Source organism: Myotis nattereri (assembly GCF_964212035.1).
Source record: "Myotis nattereri genome assembly, chromosome: 9".
Taxonomy (NCBI): Eukaryota; Metazoa; Chordata; class Mammalia; order Chiroptera; family Vespertilionidae; genus Myotis; species Myotis nattereri.
In genome coordinates this window covers 77,130,039-77,150,305 of record NC_138084.1, presented here as the reverse complement: position 1 = coordinate 77,150,305, position 20,267 = coordinate 77,130,039, and the positions used below count along the sequence as shown (strand labels likewise).

Sequence of the window (20,267 nt, the reverse complement as noted above, 5' to 3'; positions counted from 1 at the left end):
ACAGTGATTCCCTCTTTACGTATGACAAGAACCAGAGAGGGGCTGAAATCCCAAGCATCCTGCGCGGGGCTCCCCGGCCAGCACAGGTTACACCGCCAGGGTCAGGGCCGCGGACCTTTAGCAGCAACATTCATTTCCTGAACAGGACAAGTTCTCCTGACCATAAAGCTAATAGGAACTTCCTCGCACGGCGAGCCCCGGCTGACAGGGCTACTTGTCACTGGCCACGCAGGGGGAGAGCGCTGGTTCCCATTAGTGGGTTATGATGCCAGGTGCTACTAATAAGGTACATCGGCAAGAAACAAGGGCCTGCTAAGTTGTCTCTCCAACTCTGGAAGCCATCAGGAGGGGCCTGACTGGAAGAGAGGGGTGTGGGGGGCTGGGCAGTTCGGCCACAGTAGACCCCGGGCAGCATCTAACCTGCTGAAGGGCTTAAATCAATACGTTTCCAACACTCCCTCCACGTTTCCCCCAGCTACCATAAGAGACTCCCCCAAATTAACACTCGTAATGTTTCCCCCGGCACGCCAGGCTGATGGATCACCCAGGGCCATGACGGCCGGCCACATCTGCTTCTCACTACGGCAAGGAGAGCTGTGCCAACAGGCCTAATGACATTAAGATCACAACGCTGGCTAATCCGCTTAGAGGCCGGCGCTGGGCGAGGGTGTGACGGCTCGGAGAGCGACTCCCTGGGCAGGAGTCACCGGAGAGGCGGGAGGCGGCCTCACGCGGAGTCCCTGCTGTGTGCTTTCTGCCACATGGCACCGGCACCCACATGTTTAAAACCACGCTGAGAGGGAAGAGGCTGCCCTCGCTTCCCAGGAGAGGAGCCTGACACACAGGTGGAAGAGTTCCCAAGTTCAGAGTGCAGCTCTCCCATGCCACGTAGACCCACGGCCAGTCTTCATGCCTGGCCCCACTTCCCTCGGGTCTGGGGGCACACATGGCTTGTTCTTGGCGGGCCTGCTGGTGCTGGTTTGTTTGTGTGTCTAAGAGTCTTATTATATCGGGAGGATCTAAAAGACCCTAAAGCGGGGAAAACTCTAACAACCATTTCCGACTGGCCCACAATTCTCTTCCTAAACATTTCCGTGACCAAATCTAATAACGTCACCACGAGTCTTCCACTGTTTCGGGAAGTTCTCTCATCTAACTTGGGTTCTTCCTGCTGCAAAGCTGAACACAGTCTCTTCCTGGTAAAGAAAAATCACGCCTTGAGGACAAGAGTCCAAAGTGAGCTAGGAATTTAGAATTAAGCAGGTTTTTGCATGTTTTCAGCCAAAGTTTCCGTGCTGACAACGAAGTACCGCAGGTTCCCTCCTTGCAGCTGCAGAGATAAACCTCACGTAGGCAAAACCCAACCATAGTTTTGCCAGAATGAGCCGGCAGAAGCAGCACACCAGGGCTTTTACGGGGAAATGGTAGCAAGGGGGATTTCTGGTTAAGCTGGCATGGAGTAACAGCATGGAATTTTCATTTTTGTGAGTGGGTTTCTTTTTCTCTCCCTTTTTTGTTTTTTGGGGGTTTTTTCAGGCAGCACAAAAGGCCTCTATCTGGAGAAGCCGGTCTCGGTGTCAGTAAGAGACAGTGTAGTAGATGCAGGTCCTTGGGCCTCGCTGGCCCCGACCACCACACACCTGGACCCCAGGCAGAAGCAGCACATTCACAGCTCCGCTCCGCGGCAGCCGCAAGAGGCAGCCAGGCCAGAGCAGGCTGAGCAGCGAGCCGCCCGGTCACTGGCTGCAGGGAGCGAGAGCCGGCCGTCCTGCATTCCCCTCCCCTTCTGATCACACCAGGGGCCGAAGGGCCAAGCAGCGTGCGATGGAGAGAAGGGTGCGAGTGGAGCCAGAGGCCTGGGCACAAAGCCCTGGTGCCACCCTTGCCTGTCTTACCATGGACAAGTCCACTAACCACTGTGCTTCCCTCTGCCCATCTGGGATGCAAAACTAATATCCACCTTAGAGGGTGCCTCTAGGGTTTGGGAAGATTCTGAGGACGGATCGGCTTAGCACCGAACCTGATCTGTATCAAGCACTCAAAACAGCACTTGCTGAATTCACCCTTAGAACCCTGCTGCACGGGGGAGGGGAAAGGAAGGGCGCTCTGGAACGCACAGCACCCGCACAGCACCCGCAGCCCGGACTGCCTCAGTGGGCGGTGCTGTGCCCCTCGTCTCTGCACGCCTGGCCACGCGGGCAGGCAACGGGACACGGCACCGTGAGCCGCCTGGGCGCGGGGAGCTGGGGATGCTGGAGCGTGGCCCAGCTAAATTTAAATGAGAACCGCAATGACTCATCAGGCCTCGGGTCAATGGGACAAAGAGTACCCCGGCCACCAAGGAACAAGAGATCAACTTCTGGGAAAACGTTGGTCTCACTGTGTACCACCCCCACACCAGGCCCGAGGCAGCAGCTTTTTTGGTGCTGAAGGAACCAACGCCTCTGGGGAAAGTAGGACCTGGACCAGCACAAACATGTCTTCCACCTCGCACCACCAGTGTCCCCCTCGTCACAACAACAATGGCAATAAAAACACAGCAGCAGCCCTGGTGGGTGTGCTAAGTGGTTAGAGCATCGGCCTGCACACTGAAGGGTCATGGGTTTGAATGCCCCGTCATGGGCATGTACCTGGGTTTGCGGGTTCAATCACCGGCCCCAGTCACGGTGCATGCAGGAGGCAACCAATTGATGCGTCTCTCTCACACTGATGTTTCTCTCTCTCCTTCTCTCCCTCCCTCCCTTCCACTCTTTCTAAAAAAAAATCAATGGAAAAAATATCCTCAGGTGAGGATTTAAAAAACACACAAAATAATAGCAAACACATATGGAGCACTTACCCTGTGCCACATTCCTTGCACCTTACAAATATTTAGTAATTAGTCCTTATAACTAACCAAGTGTTTGTCATTATTCCCATTTGACAAACAATCAAGCAGGCACAGAGAGGTTAGGTAAGGTAACCAGAGTCACACAGCTGGCAAATAGTAAAATCGGGGTCCTGAGCCAAAAATAGTCTCATTTGCTCAAAATATGCATTTACTCTGTATAAAATGTGGGTTGGCCTGGCTGCGGTGGCTCAGCGGTTGAGCGTCGACCTATGAACCAAGAGGTCACGGTTCGATTCCCGGTTAGGGCACAGGCCCGGTTGCGGGCTTGATCCCCAGTCATGCAGGAGGCAGCCAATCAATGATTCTCACTTATTATTGATGTTTCTATCTCTTTCTCCCTCTCTCTTCCTCTCTAAAAATCAATAAAGATATTTTTTAAATAAATAAATAAAACGTGGGGTGGGAGGTGGGGCAGTGGGGATGCCGCAGTACATTTTTCTTTCTATCAGAATAACCGCCATCGCGTCAGGCTCTCACCGAACCTGGCCAGCACAGAACCTGGCTAAGAAAACCTCCGTTACCGTGGAAAACTCAGAAACCCTCCACGGGGCAAACGGAGACACACCTGTATTTATTTAGCGGGACTCTGAAGTCTCACCCTTGGGCTTTCCCTTGGACGCGTTTTAAAGTCATTAATTTACAAAACTGAAGTGATTGGAAATGTTTTTCTCCGGAATTAGCAACAAATCAACGAGTTGTGAATGGGGTTTAATTTTAACAGTTTAGGATAATCACTATCTTAGATTCATAAATAGTGTCCTTAGAGCAAGCGGCAGGGAAAGTGTTGCTGAGCTAAAGCTGTCTCCCACTCCCCGCAGCTCGCGGCACCAGCCAGTGGTGACAGCAAATCAAACTGGAACTTCTCACTGAGATGAAAGAGCATACAAGCTTCCTCCACTGGAAATAAAGCACATCATCTTCAAAATTTCCCGGCGGTCAGCCTCGATCCCGGTGACTCAGTAACCCTAAGCAGGCTTCAGGGTGTAGAAACGACGTCGGAGCAGACAGACTCGGCTCTCAGTGGCCCCCTACGTTCGCTGGAATCCAGATCCAAACCAGAGCAGAAGTCAATGAACCAAGAGGGCTTCATGAAGACGAAAGTGGGAATACAGGTGGTAAAAGAACGACGTTTTAAAGCGCTCAGCAATCCAGAAACAGTTTGTCCAAGTGCCTACGTTTACAAATGAAGAAATTAAAGCTCGGGGATGAAAAAAAGACTGACAATGGTGACGAGAGTTAAAAAAATAAAATAAAATAAATAAATAAATAAATAAATAAATAAATAAATAAATAAAATATAAACTAAAGGGCTGGGCCCCAAGGCCTGCCTCTCGGCAGCTGCAGACCCCACACACTCTCCTATCTGTACACCCAACGTCCTCTCCCAAAGACTGGGTTTCCAGGAGCTCAGGAGGTTATAAACTTGAGCCATTCATCACCCCCAAAAGGATACTTCCTGGAAATAGAAATGGATTCAGAAAGGATTTGGGCAAATCTGTGAATGACAGAATAGCCATAAATAGATACTAAGAGAAGCTGGGCACCACCTGACCTTTAGGATTGACGTCAAGGAAGATAGCTGTAGCCTCCTATGGTGGCATCTCAGGGACAGGGTTGGCAACCGAAGACTAGGTCAGATGGAACTGACCCAAACGGCATGCACATGTTCTTATATGGCCTGGCGTGGAGCACCCGGGGCTGTGCCTTAGGTGGGGCTGGTCCTATCCATTTATAGCTATGCAACGGTGGGCAAGTCACTTACTGGCTCCACGCTGGCTCGTTCTCCTCATCTGTGAACTGGAGCTGCTAATGGCCCTCAATCCCTTATCCAAAACCCTGAGGTGCTTCAGAAACCCAAATGGTTCAGATTCTACAAAGGCACTATGGGGCTGATCGTGTCTGCCCAGTCGCAGAGGAGTCTAAGGAAGCGCTCCGTAATCAAACACATCAATATTTTTGCAGCAAAACAAATGAATATTCAAAATAGACAGGAAAAACATAGCCTCACATCCGTTCAGATGAGGCTTTGCCACTAAATGAGTTTGCTGCAAACTTACAAAGAACCTATCCGCGGCTTGCAGAGTTCTTCAGACTTCATCATCACAGATACAGAATGATGATGGGCCTGCCTCCCCTTTGGGGAGGACTGAGGTCAGTGAAGACGCTTTGCAAAGGAGAAAGTGCTACAACTGATAAAAGGCATTCATAACATTATCGCTGTTGCTACCATTGCCCCACAGCATACTCTTTTCCAAACAGAACCTGGTTTGACCTCACGGGTGCCTAAAGCTGGTAGAATGATGCAAAGGGGCCAAGAGTTCAGGGCAACTGCTAACCTCCCCAAACTGGCCAAAACCAAGGTCAATGGCTACTGGCCCTCTCCATGGTCAGTCACTGGAAACAGAGCAACTGGCCACCTGAGAGAGACCGAGGCAAAGGGCCAGGCAGAGCTCTGACATCTCAACTATACGGCTCAGGCACCCCAGAGCTGGGTCTAGGGAGCTGGCTGAGACCGCTCCTTCTGGTTCCTGAGCGTCTCTGCAGGAGCCAGGCAAGAGACCCTGCTCTGTGTGTGCAGGACACGCACAGTCGCTGGCCTGAGGGTTTGTCTGTAGAAGACCCAGCATCCTAGGAAGCCAGATCCCACGCTGATCCTGCAGCACTGAGTTCAGAAACATCTTACGACCAGGCGGCATGAGCCTGGGGAGGCTGAGGGCTATCACTGATGACTGTGTTCCCACTTAGGTGAACACACACATCACATCCGTATGCACTCTGAGAATGAGAAGGTGCGTCTGCCCACGGGAGCCGGTCCCCAGAGCAGATCCAGACAAGCCTACGTGCAGCACTGCTCCAGCCTTTCAGAGGAGAAAGAGAAGGAAGACAGACTGAGCCTAGAGCAGTGATGGCGAACCTTTTGAGCTCAGCGTGTCAGCATTTTGAAAAACCCTAACTTAACTCTGGTGCCGTGTCACATACAGAAATTTTTTGATATTTGCCAGCATAGTAAAACAAAGACTTACATTTTTGATATTTATTTTATATATTTAAATGCCATTTAACAAAGAAGAATCAACCAAAAAAATGAGTTCGCGTGTCACCTCTGACACGCGTGTCACAGGTTCGCCATCACTGGCCTAGAGAGAGATTCCAGTCTTCCAGAAGCTTACTGTGGCCCCCCCAACATCACCCTCCCTCCCTCAGTCGTATCTTCTATAATGTGGGCCTCGTGGGGAAGGTGTGGGGGCCCAGAGCTTGCTCCTCCGTCTGCCTGAGAATGCTGCCGATCAGGTCTTCTAACTGTTCCGACTTCCTCTGGACCCTTAGGAAAGTCAGCCCCATTTGATTTACTCAGGTAGTGTCTTTGTCTGGCCTTTCCTTCCATCCAGGACTACATTTAACATTGTTTTTACACCTCCCTGTGCCCTGTAGGAACCACAGCTTCACTAGGTTTCATTCCAACTTTCTGTCATGCTAACAGGCTCCTCTCTCACCAGCTTGGGGCCCAGTCACGAGGAATCCTACTGATGGCATTCCATAACAAGCTCTCCTTCCTGCACCACTTCCCAGCAAGCTCCCCTTCCTTCCTCTCCATGCCCTTCTGCTCCCCAACAACTGCAAGGGACTTCACCTTGACCAACACTCTAGCCTATGGGCTTAAAAACAAAATGGGGGGTGGTGGTGGTAAGAGATCAACCAAAGGACTTGTATGCATGCACATGAGCATAGCCAATGGACACAAACAGTAGGGGGGTGAGGGCATGTGCTGGGGGGTGGGAGCGGCTGGGGAGAGGTCAATGGGGGGGGGAGACTTATATAATACTTTAAACAATAAAGAATTTAAATTAAAATGTTTAAAAAGACTAAATAAATAAATAAAATAAAACCTGCCCAATTGGCATGGCTCCGTGGTTGAGCCTCAACCTGTGAACCAGGAGGTCACAGTTCGATTTCCGGCCAGGGCACACGCACGGGTTATGGGCTCCATCCCCAGCCAATTCAGTGATTCTCTCTCAACATGGATGTTTCTATCTCTCTCTCCCTCTCCCTTCCTCTCTGAAATTAATAAAAATATATTTAAAAATAAAGTAAATCTGTCGCCTGTTATTTCACTATGTTCATCACTGTTATATTATAGCCAATTCCGTCTCCTGATGTCAGAGTCTCCCACTGACTGTTTTGTGTTGCTTCTCTGTTTTTGCTGGTAGCTGGGATGTGGGGGAGGAACAGGGAACAGTAGGAAGTAGGGAAGTAGCACTTTAATCCAGGTGCTCTGGGGGGGGGGGGGGGTAAGGCCGTCCGACCAGGAGCTGCGGGGCTGCCAGTCTTAGGAGGGCCGGGCTGCGCAGGAGCACTGTGTCTCCTCCTTGATTTCTCTAGACCCTCGTGGCTTTCCACCCTGGCACTGCCCCAGGCCCTGGTTTCCTGGGTTGCAGCAACTTACTCTCCACCCTCAGTCAAAGCACATTCTCCATGCCAGCAGCCCACAGCGTGACACCAAGGGCCCAGGACCAGCGCCTCAGCACCCCAAGTCCACGGGACAGGGCCACTCCCCACAACGCCCGCAGCCAGCACAGCCCCGGGACGGCCGCGCGGTGGACGCTCGCACTGGAGCTCGGATCCAACGGGGTTAGGCAGACGTGAGACCAAACAAGACGGGGGGCAGAGGGTCAGTTCTTCACCTTCACAGTTATTGGGTACTGTCCCAGCTCTAGGGACTTCTAGCTACTACTTCATTAATTCAGCACCACACCCTGCTAACCACCTCCATTTTTAAAAGTAACCCAAGAAAAATATTTTGTTAATAAATAAATAAAAAGTAACACAGGGCTCAGAAAGGTTTCCTAAACTCCAGTTTCACCACCTCGCTCACTCCGGAAAGTATCGCACTGCCAGGCCCCAGCCCCTCCCAGGGGGACCGAGGGTCCCGCAGGACGGGAACTTGGAAGTCCTGGGCGGGTGGCAGCTTCGTAGCCCCCTCAGTCACAGAGGCAGCCGGGCCTGAGGAGCGCCAGCGAAGCGTTTCCTTCCCACCAGAGCCCACTTCTCACAGCACGACACTGAAATCATTCACATCCGGAGAAGACGAGAAACGTACCTGGTCAAGTTTGAGGAGGGGGTTTCCTCTTGAGGAAAGTTTGAGCAAAAACAAACACGAACTCGGTCTACTTCTGAGCGGCACAAGCATCAAGACACACCTTAGCGGTGGTTATTTTTCCGCACCCGCCGGAAAACTCGGCTAACGTTTAGCTCAGCAACACTTTCCACGAGGTCAGTAACCCTCAGAGCCACGATTAGGTACCGTCACTGTCGGAGTCCGCCTCAGCTTGGGGTCATCAGACAAACCTCCAGACGCCCCCCTCTGGCCCACACCCCCTCAGTCACATCCCCTCCTACACTCATGAGAAACGGAGGAAAGGGGTAGACAGAGAGGGGTGCAAAAGTGGGGATCCCCCAAGAACAGACAAAGAGCAGGCGAAAGGGCACACAGGCAAATGTTATCACAATGACGACAGAAACTGGACTTCTCCATACCACTCATCAGAACCCGGGGTTGGAGGGTAAAATGATGGGCATGTCCTTATGACAGATGCAGGCAAACACCAGACCCTACTGATGAGGAATCTTCAGAACCCTCTGTGCTATGGGCACAATCCTCTTCAGGACTGAATGACTCCAAAAGGCAGCAAAGGGCTTTGGAGCTGAATTTGAATCCAGCTCTGCCTCCTACTTTCTCTGCGATCCTGGCCAAAGGTCTCCGTGTCTTCCCACGTGAAGGGAGCACATGGCCTGTCTCAGAGGGTCGTAACAAAGACGTGACTCCACGGCAAGCACTTAGTATTGGGGCGGACACGTCCTAAGCGCGCAATGGTTATTTCACAGAGCAGGGACAGAAGCCAGACGAAGCCAACGCTGGCCCCAAGTCTCTCATACCCATCCTTCCCCCTTCATATGTAAATCGACTCCTTCTAAATGTGTTTCTGGAAACAGAGAATGGGAAGGGAGAGAGGAAGCCACGTTCCTGGTGATGAACGTTCACCAGGAATGACGTTCGGACCGGCAGCTGCTCTCAAGCACTAAGCAGCGAAGCAGCATCCGGCCCCTCCCGTCCTCCTGAGCCGCAGACGGCCTGCCTCGGCAGAGACCACTGATGGGAACCGAGTACCTGAAACCTGGCGGCATGGCCAGATCCAGGCCGTGGGACACCTTCATCCTCAACCCCACCTTTTCTTCTCCCTCCCTCCACGTTATCAGCCACTCCAGGCAAAAGAGAACAGGTCCAACAGCAGAACAAGCAGATGGGAGCCCGAAAGCAGAAATCGTCAAGAGCCTAGTAAGATCTGGGTCCGTGCGTTCCCCAACACGTAGGCAACACCCTAGGCCCCTCACCACACTTGGAAGGCATACCCCAGTCCCAAGACTTAGAAAGACATGGGCTTTTTACAAATAGCAGGGAGGACAGGGGAGTCGGGCCCCAGGACGCGGGAGCAGCCAGGGATGAGGGCAGGCTGCCAGGGCCAGAGGTTGGGGCCGGGTGACACTGGGGCTGGCGAGGGACCTACCTGTGCTGCTCCACAGCCTCGTTGTCAGGAAGATCCACCCCACACACGCTGCACGGCTCCCCGAGGGTCCGGCTCTCCGACTTCATGCCCACAGCCAGCTCACCCAGCTTGCTGAACAGCTCCCTCTGGATGAAGCCCTGCGGCAGCAGGCTCCCGTAGGTGCTGAAGTCCATGGACACAGCCAGAGCGGGCTGCACCTGCACGTGGAGCCCGGAGGACACGGACGACGGCATGTTCAGCACAGAGTCAGCCTTGTGGTTGGGCAACACGGAGTAGACGCCCAGATGTTTCTCTGCGGTGGGCGCCAGGTGCTCCTGTCGGCCTGGGGGACCCAGGCCGGCCTCCGCGGGGGTTGGCAGCTGCTCGGCACTCTCCTCGCGCCCATAGTGCAGCTCCCTCGCACTGGTAATGACGCTGCTCCGAGTTGGGGTCCCGGGCCCCTCTTTACCCCTTTCCTCAACCTTGTCCCCCAATCCGCCTGAAATGCTGGACTCGGCTGCCCCAGGGCTGTCCTGGCTGGGCACCTCGTCCACCTGCATCATCTCTGTCTTCACCTCAGCTACCCCAGGGAGCCGCCCAGCCCCAGCCAGAGTAGGTTCGTCAGGCCCTGCAGGGGGCTGAAGAGTTCCCTGCAGGAGAGACTGTCCTATGGTCATCAAACTGTCCACTGCGGCCTTGGTGGGACTCATGGCTGAAAGACCAAATGAGGTGGACATGGACGGGCTCTGGTCCGCCATGGGCCCAGGGAGGCTCTGCGCAGCCACACCGGCATACCCACTCTCCTCGCTGGAATGCTTCGAGATGAAGATGTTCTTGAGGTACCGAGGCTTGCGGTCCTCTTCTTCCTCCGCCCCGCCGTCTGCCATGGTGGCCTCCGTGTCATTGTCGTCTGTGGCCTGGATGGTCTCCAGGATCTTCAGGCACTGCTCCTCCAGGTACTCGATCTCCAAGATCTCGGCGGCGTACAGCAGGTCATCCAGGTCCTCCGCCTTGGCCTGCAGCGTGGCCGTGTAGGCATACTCCAGGATCTGCTGGAAAGTCTTTGGCGAGAGGAAGTCCAGAGTGTAGTGCTGGCTGTTGCGGTGGAAGAGGATCTCAAACATCTTGCTGGTGCAGGCCAGCACGGTCCGGTGGGCATGGAACTCCTGGCTGTCCACCATGATGACCACGTCGCACAGCGTCCCGGCCAGCCGCATCTGGTTGGCCTTGCACAGGAGCCCCGAAGGGTGGCTGGGGTTCTGCAGCTGGATCATGCCCATCTTTGTCAGATCCATGGTGCTCCCCGCGGCTTAGGCATGAGGCTCTCTTTCCTTCCGGGCTCTGCGTGGTGGGGCGGGCTGGGTTTCGTGGGCCGTCGGAGAGGGCTAGGAGGGAGAAAGGGGGAAGACGCAAAAGAGATGACAGAATAAAAGCTAGATTAGTCAGTGTCCCTGAAATAACTCAAACAATACAACCCCACCCTCATTCAACCAGCAAGAGCATCCTGGAGATTTTAACAGAGGGCAAGGGGCTTCCTAGAAATCTAGGAGTCTGTCTGCCTTTACAAACCCACCAATGAGAGCAAAGATAAATTTCTGCCATAACATATGCCTAATTCACTGATGAAGTAAAATGAAAATTACAATGGAGTCTTCAGAGCCCTGGTCTTAAATCTAAGAGTTTGGGGGGGGGGGGGGCCTGTGCAAGGCCAACATGTTATGAGGAGGTGCCCAGCACTTGCTGAAAATCAGTAACAATTGAGCCACTTCCTTGGGTCAAATTAAGCCCTCAGTTTCACTCTCAGCCCCCTGTGCAGCAAACTTCATCTTCAAAGTAACGTTTTTCTGAACCCTGCTTCAGTGTGGTGGCCCCAGGAGCAAAGCCAAGCCTCGCTGGGGCTAGCAGCCTGCAGTCTGGCCCACAGACATCCAAGGGCAAGGGCTCTTCTTCAGGCCCATCCTAACACATGGGTGCACACTTATGTAAGATGCCTCACTCACCCCTGCCCACGGGGCCCAGTGGACAAGAGGACCTATAAAATGTAGGACAGGTCGTGGAGGACCTCAGAAGAGAGGTCATAGGAAATATGGACCCTCACAGCCAGGAGTGCAATCTAGACATATGAACTCCCAGTGTGTCCCGCGGGCTCTCTGGAGTGGGCAAGTCCTGTGACCAGGAGCAGCAACTGCTGCTGGGCATGGCTCCCGGTGCTAGAAGTGACGCTGGCACCAGCATCTATGGTGCGAGTTACAACCAGTATGAAGAGAAGACAGGGCTGGGAGACAAAGGTCTCCCCCACAGCAAGCTGTTCAGGATCAATAACAGCCACCCCCCCCCCCCAACTGTTTAAAGACTTGGAAAGACCTCGCAGGCCCAGTACCCTCCAGCCTCTGCCTTGCTGTGGTCAAGAAATGAACTGGGAGCAAAGCAGAGCAAGGGCTCTCCCTAAATCTCCCAACACTACTTGCTTCTGTCCCCAGAAGGAGCCCTACGGGTTCCAGAGCCAAAAGCGCCCGCAGGTAGGGTAGCAGTACTTCTCATCAAGCCCGCTGGCTGCCCAGCCTGGGGTGGGGGCTGAGGCCATTCATCCTCCCCTATGGCTTTTCCACAGACTGCTTAGGGGTTTCCGAGAGCAATGCAACGAATGCAAGCTGGGCTACTGAATTCCTTCCCAAAAACAAGCTCCTTGGGTCCTAAGGGGAATCTGGGTGCCCTCAGTCAGCCGTGCCTGCGGCCCGCGGCTGAGCGCGGCGATCCTGGCGGCGCCGGCTGCAGCGCCCACCCCGGCGCAGCGGTGGAAAGCCGGCGCTCACCCGCCCGAGCTCTAGGGATCGACCGCGCTCTCACACACCCCGTTCCCAGCCACCCCCACGGAGACTTGGAGACGACTTCGGCAAACTTGCAGAAGCAACTTTTCCCGGGGATCCAGGCGGCAGAAAGGAAGGGAGCCGGTCTAGGGACGAGGAAAAGCAAAAAGGGACCCGGACGAAAAGCTAGAGTCCGGGCGGGCCGGGCGCCGGAGCAAGAGCCGGGAGGTGGACCGCCTCGCCGCTAAGGGGAAGCACAAAAGCCCCACCGAGAGTTGCGGGAGGGAAGGCAAGGAAGGATCGGCCGGCCCTCCCTCTCCGACCCAGGGCCGTGACCCCCGGGAGCGAAGGGCAGGATCCCCGGCCGCGAGCCGGCGCCGCCAGCAGCGGTGTGCCCGGCCCCGGCACCGTGCGCGCGTCCCGGGGAGCGGGCCAGCGAGTCCGCGCCGAGGACGTCTGAGCGCTCCCGCGGGTCCGCAGGCCGGGGAGACCGTGCGCGTTTCCACCGCCCGCGGGGGCGTCCCGGGGCCGAGAGGGCGAGCTGCGGGCGCGCCGGGTGGGAAAGGCGCCCGAACGCATCAGGTGCAGAGCCTGGCACCCACCAAGTGCGGCCGGGAGCGCACAGCCAGTTCCGGCGTCACGGCCAGTCCCGCTGGGCGCCGAGGGCCCGGAGCCCTGGGCGCTGCGGAGCTCCGCCACGGCCGCCCACCCTCCTAAAAAGAGGGGACCGAGTCTAACCAAGAAAGAAGGGCCCACCACGTTCTCCAAAGAGAAACAAAACCCAAGCGAGTCCCAGTCCTGCTCCCCTCCGCCCCCAGGTCCACTCCTCGGATCCTCCGGTGATAGCTTCCCAGCCGGCCGGCGAATAAACACAAATAAGCCACAACCCTCTCTCGCGCCCGCGCACCGGTCCGCATGCATATGAGCGCCCACCGCTCCCGGCACCCCCAAGCCTCGTGAACCCCAACCCTCCGCTCGCGCCCTCAGTCCCCGAAGACCGCTCGCACGCCACCTCTCACCCCGACCGTGCCCTGGAGTGGAAAGGTTGGGGTGGCAGCTGTGCCCAAGCTGACAGCCGGGGCTCCCCCTTCTACCCGACCCCGACTGGCGGCGGCGGCGGCGGCGGCGGCGGCGGCGGCAGCAGCAGGAAGGGAACCAGCCGAATAAAATCAGGCGCAAGCCCAGCGGCCGAGTGGCCGAAGCGAACGCGCCCCCCAGACCTCTGCAACCCCGGGCGCCTCGGCAGAGGCTTCCCCTGGGCAGCGCGCCCCTCCCCGGCCCCCCAGCTCACCGCGGCCGCGCCGGGCGCTGTGGGGTGGGCGTGCGTGCCTCCGGGGGTGTGCCAGTGTCGGGGAGCGGGGCTGCGGGAGAACTGTTGCTCTCCGTCTCACGGCGGCAGCGGCGGCGTCGCCCGGCAGTTCGCAGTACCCGCTCTCATCGCCCTCAACTCCTCTCTGCTGTGAGGTTAGCAAATCACCACCGGCTTCGGCGCCTCCGCCGCGTCCCACGTCAACGCCGAGCCCCCTCCCCTGCGAGGCCCCGGCGCCTCTCCATCTTTAGTGCTGGCGGCGGAGCCGGGCTCCCTGCCCACAGCTCCCCCCTCCCTCCCCCCTCCCGCTGTCCCCCGGCTCAGCCCGTCCCCACCCCCCACACACACCTCCCCCGCACTGGGCGCACGCTCCCGCCCCACCCCTTCCCTCCCCTCCCATCCCCTCCCTTCCGCGCGCCGCGCTCCGGGCTTCGCCTGACATCTAGCTGCTGCTGGGGCGCCGGCGGCCGCCGTCACCGGCCAAGCGGGGAGGAAAGGACCTCACGGAGGACAGCGCCAGGGGCTCGGAGCCCTTAGCGGGGCGGTAGAGATGAGGTGCGGGGGCCAGCCCCGCCTTCAACCCCCGAGATTTTCCTTTCCCCCGGACACGGTTTCCCCCCTGCTGCTCCAGGAGGGGAGTTTCGTCCCGGGCTCCAATGTTCGCCCCAGTTCCGTGCGTGTCATCTCGCCTTTCACTTTTGCTCCAGGCTCAGGACTGCGTCCCCTGTAACCCGAGGTCGGTTTGGGAAGGTCGCCTTCCCAGCCCAAGCTCAGGCCCTGCGTGCCTACTGGCCGCCGTGTGCCTCTGGGCGAGGAGCAACCGAATTGGCGAGCCAAGTGCCAAAGGGCCCGCGGGACCCGTCCCTGGAGGCAGACGTCCCATTGGGGCTGTCGCGATCCCTGGGGACTGAGGTCGAAGCCTGGGAGAAACTTTCAGCCTTCTCGGTCTTACGCGTGCCCTCGGCTGTGCCCCCCAGGTGCCCTGGCTGGAAACAGTTCCCGAGCGCTGCGCCCCGCTCCGCGCAGTCTTCAGGGGGCGGTGGAAGCTTGTCCAAGTCCGGGCCGGCAAAGCGCCCCCTCCCGGCGGGCCGCTCCACTTCAGCGTGGAGATCACTAACCTGGGGTCAGAGCAACCAGAAGGAATCTGTCCGCCTCGGCGGCGCGGAGTCCCCTTCTGCCCCTTCCCCTGCGAAGGTAGGGGGCCAAAGAGTGGGAAGCGCGCAGCTGCGTGAAGGCAGGGGTGAGCCACTACGATCAGGAGCAGAGGCTGGGGTGGGGGTGGGGGTGGGGGTGGGTTGGGGAGGAGGAGGGCTATCTCTGGGTCTGTGGACAGTCAGACCCCGAGGTCATGCAAGTCTTAGCAAAGCCAGATCTCAATCTGGGAGTCCTGAGCCTCCACATTCTGCCCCTGGCACGCGGGCGGGTCAAAGGCCTTCCGCAATACTCACGGATAATCGCCTCCCGATGTGTGCCTCTGGCACCGCGCCAGGCCGAGCGTCCGGCCCAGGAGCTGTAGGGTCAAGGAAGGTGGCAGAAGCCAACTAGAGACAAGAATCCGCTTCCGGGTGTGAAAGGCCAAAAGACAGAGTTTACAAATCAACTGATCTGGGTTCCCAAGAGTTACTAACGGGGTGTCCCCCGGACAGCCGGCTCCAGCCCAGCCAGCACCGCTCCTGCCTCTCTCTCTCCAGGGCAGTGCTGGGACCTGCAGGGTCCGGGAAGGGGGGAGGGTAGCCGGGGGCAGAGAGGCCGCTTGGAACCAACCGCAATGCCCACCTGGTGCCCGGGAAAGCCCAGGCCCTGGGTGTTCCTTTTCATTAACAATAAAGAGCAATCCTGGCATTGACAACTTTCCTAGCCAAAGACTATGCAGTCTGGTAAGAGGAAAGGGATGTCAAGAAAGTTAAGAAAACTGGTCTGCAAGGAGAGCAAGTGGGGAGAGATGTCGGAAGAGGAGAAAAGGCCCTCCTACCTCCTCACCAGGGAAGTAGGGAATCCTTACACTTGTGTTCCTGGTGTCTACTGAAGGTGGCGGCCTGGCTGTCCGCACCACTGCCAGCCGCTCCCAAATGCAGTGGCAGGAGAAGCACAGGCTTAGCCCTTGGTCCTGGGCCTATTAATAATTCTCAAATCAGAGAAAGAGAATCCCTGTGAACAATGGGAGAGAAAGAACAATTCCTCCATGGCTCGGACTCCCCCCACCGCCATACCATACTCACTCTATGTGAAAATCTCCCTTGCTTCATAAATTCTGCCATTAAAAAGCCCAACCCTTGTTAGAACGTGTTAAAGAGAGATTAATGTCTGAGTTTAAGAGGTGGAGAAGGTAACAAAAAGGAGGAAGGCAGGCTGCGTGCCAGCGCTGGGCTCTGAGCATTTCCGCTTAGCACTGGAGACCGGCTGCACAGCAGTTTGATAAGGTTTATTGGGCCCAGATAACGCGGCGGCAGCTCTACCACCTACACCAGCACCGTTTGCGTCCTTGGGGCCCAGGAAGGCTGATGAGAATCCCCACTTCAGGGATTTCATATGGCAGCACCTAAACAAGCAGGGTGGAAAATTACAAGTGCGCTCGCGCGCTCTCTCTCTCTCCTCTCTCTAATATATATTTGTACTGATTTCTTTTTCCTTTTTTATTTACTTGAGAGAGAGAGAGAGAGAGAGGAAGGGGGAGAGAGAGAAACATGGATTGGCTGACACCATACACGCCCAACCAAGATGGAACCCGAAACCTGACTTTGTGCCCTGGCCAGGAATTAAACCCCCTACCTCTTGGTGGTGGGGACCACCCCCAGACCAACTGAGCCACACCAGTCAGGGCTTTCCTTTCTTCCTTGAAGGGTAAGGGAAGGGAAGCTGGGACATCCGTCCTAAAAATAGAAGCGCCCTCAGTCTGGAGGGAGGTCATGCTGGAGACAAGGGAACAGATGAGTTCACCTTTGGATGGAATTCCATTGCTAAATCTTCCTCTTTAATTCATACACCTCCCACTGGTAGCAACCGGCCAGAGCTGGGATTGTGGAAAAGGAGGGTGTGTAGGTCTAAGGCAGTGGTTCTCAAACTTCTGGCCCTTTAAATACAGCTCCTCATGTTGTGACCCAACCATAAAATTATTTTCGTTGCTACTTCATCACTGTAATGTTGCTACTGTTATGAATCGTAATGTGAATATCTGATATGCAGGATGGTCTTAGGCGACCCCTGTGGAAGGGTCGTTCAACCGCCAAAGGGGCCGCGACCCACAGGTGGAGAACCGCTGGTCTAAGGGATCTTACAGGGAGGAGACAGTTCGAACAACTCATTCTGAGCACTGACTAGGAATCTTTTTTTAAAAAATATATATATATTTTATTGATTTTTTACAGAGAGGAAGGGAAAGGGATAGAGAGTTAGAAACATCCCTGAGAGAGAAACATCGATCAGCTGCCTCCTGCACACCTCCTACTGGGGATGTGCCCGCAACCCAGGTACATGCCCTTGACCAGAATCGAACCTGGGACTCTTCAGTCCACAGGCCGATGCTCTAGCCAAGCCGTGGGCAAACTACGGCCCGCAGGCCGGATCCAGCCCGTTTGAAATGAATAAAACTAAAAAAAAAAAAAAAAAAAAAAAAAAAGACCGTACCCTTTTATGTAATGATGTTTACTTTGAATTTATATTAGTTCACACAAACACTCCATCCATGCTTTTGTTCCGGCCCTCCGGTCCAGTTTAAGAACCCATTGTGGCCCTTGAGTCAAAAAGTTTGCCCACCCCTGCTAGCCACTGAGGCAGACTGGTCAGGGCTGACTAGGAATCTTAACACATTACCTATGCTGTTCTATTTCATGCATATAACAGCCCTATTCAAGCAGGCACTGTTATTTTCCCAGTTTCTGCAGATAAGAAAAGAGACTCAAAGAGATGGAGTGTGTTATCCAAGACTATCGAATTCATGAAACATCAGAGCTGAGGCTTAAAATCCGGCCATTCTGACTGTGAAGTTCTTAACCTTAGATTGTACAGCCTCCGGTGGCTAGAAAGGGGGAGCCAGGGCTTTTAATGTCCTTCTCTTCTCCACCGAGGCCTAGGGCTGTGCGGCAGAGGCCCAAACAGTCCTCCGTGGAACCAGGCCCCCAGGTAAGTAGACTTGCATCCGCCAGGATCTCTGCTCTTTCCCTCCTTCCTCAAAATCTCAGGCGGAAGTCGAGGAGGAAGTTTTGAATTACAATAAAACTTGCCCTAAACAGAGACCCAGGAAGAAGGCTATAGGGGTGTTTTGAGTATTCTGATTGAGTATTAATGGAATGCAGCAACTCATTTTATTCCAGCTCATTTGGAAAACAGTTTTGCAAGAGGCAAGCTTTCTTACCATGATAAATAAATCAAGGACTCCTCCCTTTGAGGAGAAAAAGCTACTTTGCATTTCCCCCAAACCTCGGCATGAGTGAGTGGGGGGTGAGCATTTTCAGAAAAAGATGCAGGCGGTGGAGCCCGAGTGAAGGCAGTCCCCACTACAACGGAGAGGTGACCACTGGGGGTGACCTGGCGTTCTCAGTGCTCTCAGGTCACCTCACCGGGGACCCTGCGGGAAGACACAGCAGACCTGCGTGTCCTCTTCTGACGGCAAAGGACCTTACAATACTTCAAGGTCATCACTACTGATATCTCCTAGCTAGGTGCAGAGGAGGTGAAAAATTAGGCAGTCTGCCCAGTGTGGCAATTGGGTTGAGCACCTCCGGTTCGATTCCAGATCAGGGCACATGCCTGGGTTTCGGGCTTGATCCCCAGTAGAGGGCATGCAGGAGGCAGCCCATGTTTCTATCTCTCCTCCCTTCTCTGTGAAATCAATAAGAAACATTTTTTTTTTAAATTAGGCAGAGTGCCCTGACCGGTTTGGCTCAGTGTATAGAGCATCGGCCTGCGGACTCAAGGGTCCCAGGTTCGATTCCGGTCAAGGGCATGTACCTTGGTTGCGGGCACATCCCCAGTGGGGAGTGTGCAGGAGGCAGCTGATCGATGTTTCTCTCTCATCGATGTTTCTAACTCTCTATCCCTCTCCCTTCCTCTCTGTAAAAAATCAATAAAATATATTTTTTTTAAAAAAGAAATAAATTAGGCAGAGTACTGGCTGCTCGCTCAGTGGTTAGAGCATCGGCCCGTGGACCAAAAGGTGGCAAGGTTCTATTCCGGTCAAGGGCACATACTTCAGTTGCAGGTTCCCTAGCCCCGGGTAGGGGCACATGTGGAGGTAACCAAACGATGTGTCTCTCTCACATGAATGTTTCTCTCTCCCCCTCGTACCCCCCTTTCACTCTGTCTAGAAATCAATGGGAAAGATATCCTCAGGTAAGGATTATTTTAAAAAAATTAGGCAGAGTCGAATTTGCCCTCAGTGCATATCGGGTGGGGCAAAAGTAGGCCTACAGTTGCTCATACGGAAAATAATACAAGAATAAACTGTTTCGTGTACTCATAACTGTGAACCTACCTTTGGCCCACCCGGCATGTTGATAGGTTTCTTTGGTGTTTGCCTTTTTTAAAATGTTAATTCTTTTTTTTTTTTCAATATATTTTTATTGAATTCAGAGAGGAAAGGAGAGGGAGAAAGAGGAAGAAAAAACATCAATGATGAGAGACACATTAATTGGTTGCCTTCTGCATGTACCCCGACTAGGCCCAAGGGGTGGAGCCTGGAACTGAGGCAGGTGCCCTTGACTGGAATCGAACCCAGGACCCTTCAGTCTGCAGTCCGATGCTCTATCCACTGAGCCAAACCAGCCAGGGCTAAATGTTAATTCTCTTAAGTCACTTCCTTAGATCCCCTCTCCAAAAAACAGAGGAGGAAATAATCAAATGACTTGTGGATTCTGGTTAGTGGAAGCCCAGAAGACCAAATAAGAAGGTGATTTCTTTGACTGATAATAGCCATCTTTTTCCCTCGTGGAGTCCTGGTTAGCGATGTTACAAACGTGGGCTTCTTCTCCGGGTTCTAAGTAAACCCTTCCTCTCACCTTCAGGGCAGAGAGTGACTTTTCAAAGGGAGAACAAGAGGAGTTATTGCTCTTAGCCCCCCGAGGCCTTGGGTTACTGCGACCCCAGATCTTGTGCTTGAGGAAGAGAAAGCGTTTTCTACCCTCTCTCCCTGGCATATTGCAAATGGAGTTGGGGCCTCATGTTGTCAACTCAAGTAGCAAATCTGAGCTGTTATTAGTGCAAAGATGCCCTGAAGGGGTAGGCAGTGTGGATGAAATCTGCAGCGGATGTTATGGGGAAGTGTGTTTATAATTATCATGGAAGTTAATGTACAAGGGGACCAGATGATAGCAGCCATTTAAAAAAGAGATGCGTGATAAGAGAGGTCCCTTAATGGCAGGCAGCGGCGCTCAGGTTGTTATGGAAGAAGCACAGAGTTTCACTGGGTGTCACAAACCTTGGGCCAGGGCTCCCCACAAAGCTTCGGGGTGAGACGGAGCAACCATTGCTGCCCGCGGTTGGGCGTCATGTCTTCGTGTTGTCTTTGAAAGGTCATCTGCACGGAAGAGAAAGGCATTTTCTCCCTTTGCATACACATAAGCGCCGACACACAGATCTGGGCCAACATTTAGTCGTTTTTGGTGATCCTGGAAATCTGCTTTGTTCTGAGAAAGTCAGCTTCACTTTCAAAACTAAAATTTTGCAGCTGTCGAGGGGCGCGGTTCCATACAGTGTGTGCGAATTGGAGCCCCCAGGCACCGCGC

General features: G+C 54.6%; 1 protein-coding gene across 2 annotated transcripts in view; it reads right to left on the bottom strand.

The window, feature by feature from the left end:
• Window positions 1-13,861, bottom strand: part of ZBTB16 (zinc finger and BTB domain containing 16) — a 185,339-nt gene extending 171,478 nt beyond the window's left edge. The window contains exons 1-2 of one of the 2 annotated variants that reach the window (XM_081099172.1): window positions 13,531-13,861; window positions 9,454-10,817 (exon numbers count right to left, since the gene is read on the bottom strand). In XM_081099172.1, the coding sequence (XP_080955298.1) occupies window positions 9,454-10,727 (1,274 nt within the window). In that variant the 5' untranslated portion in view covers window positions 10,728-10,817; window positions 13,531-13,861. The remainder of the gene's footprint in view (window positions 1-9,453; window positions 10,818-13,530) is intronic. The other variant, XM_081099173.1, reaches the window with a different exon arrangement.
• Window positions 13,862-20,267: the final 6,406 nt, after the last annotated feature.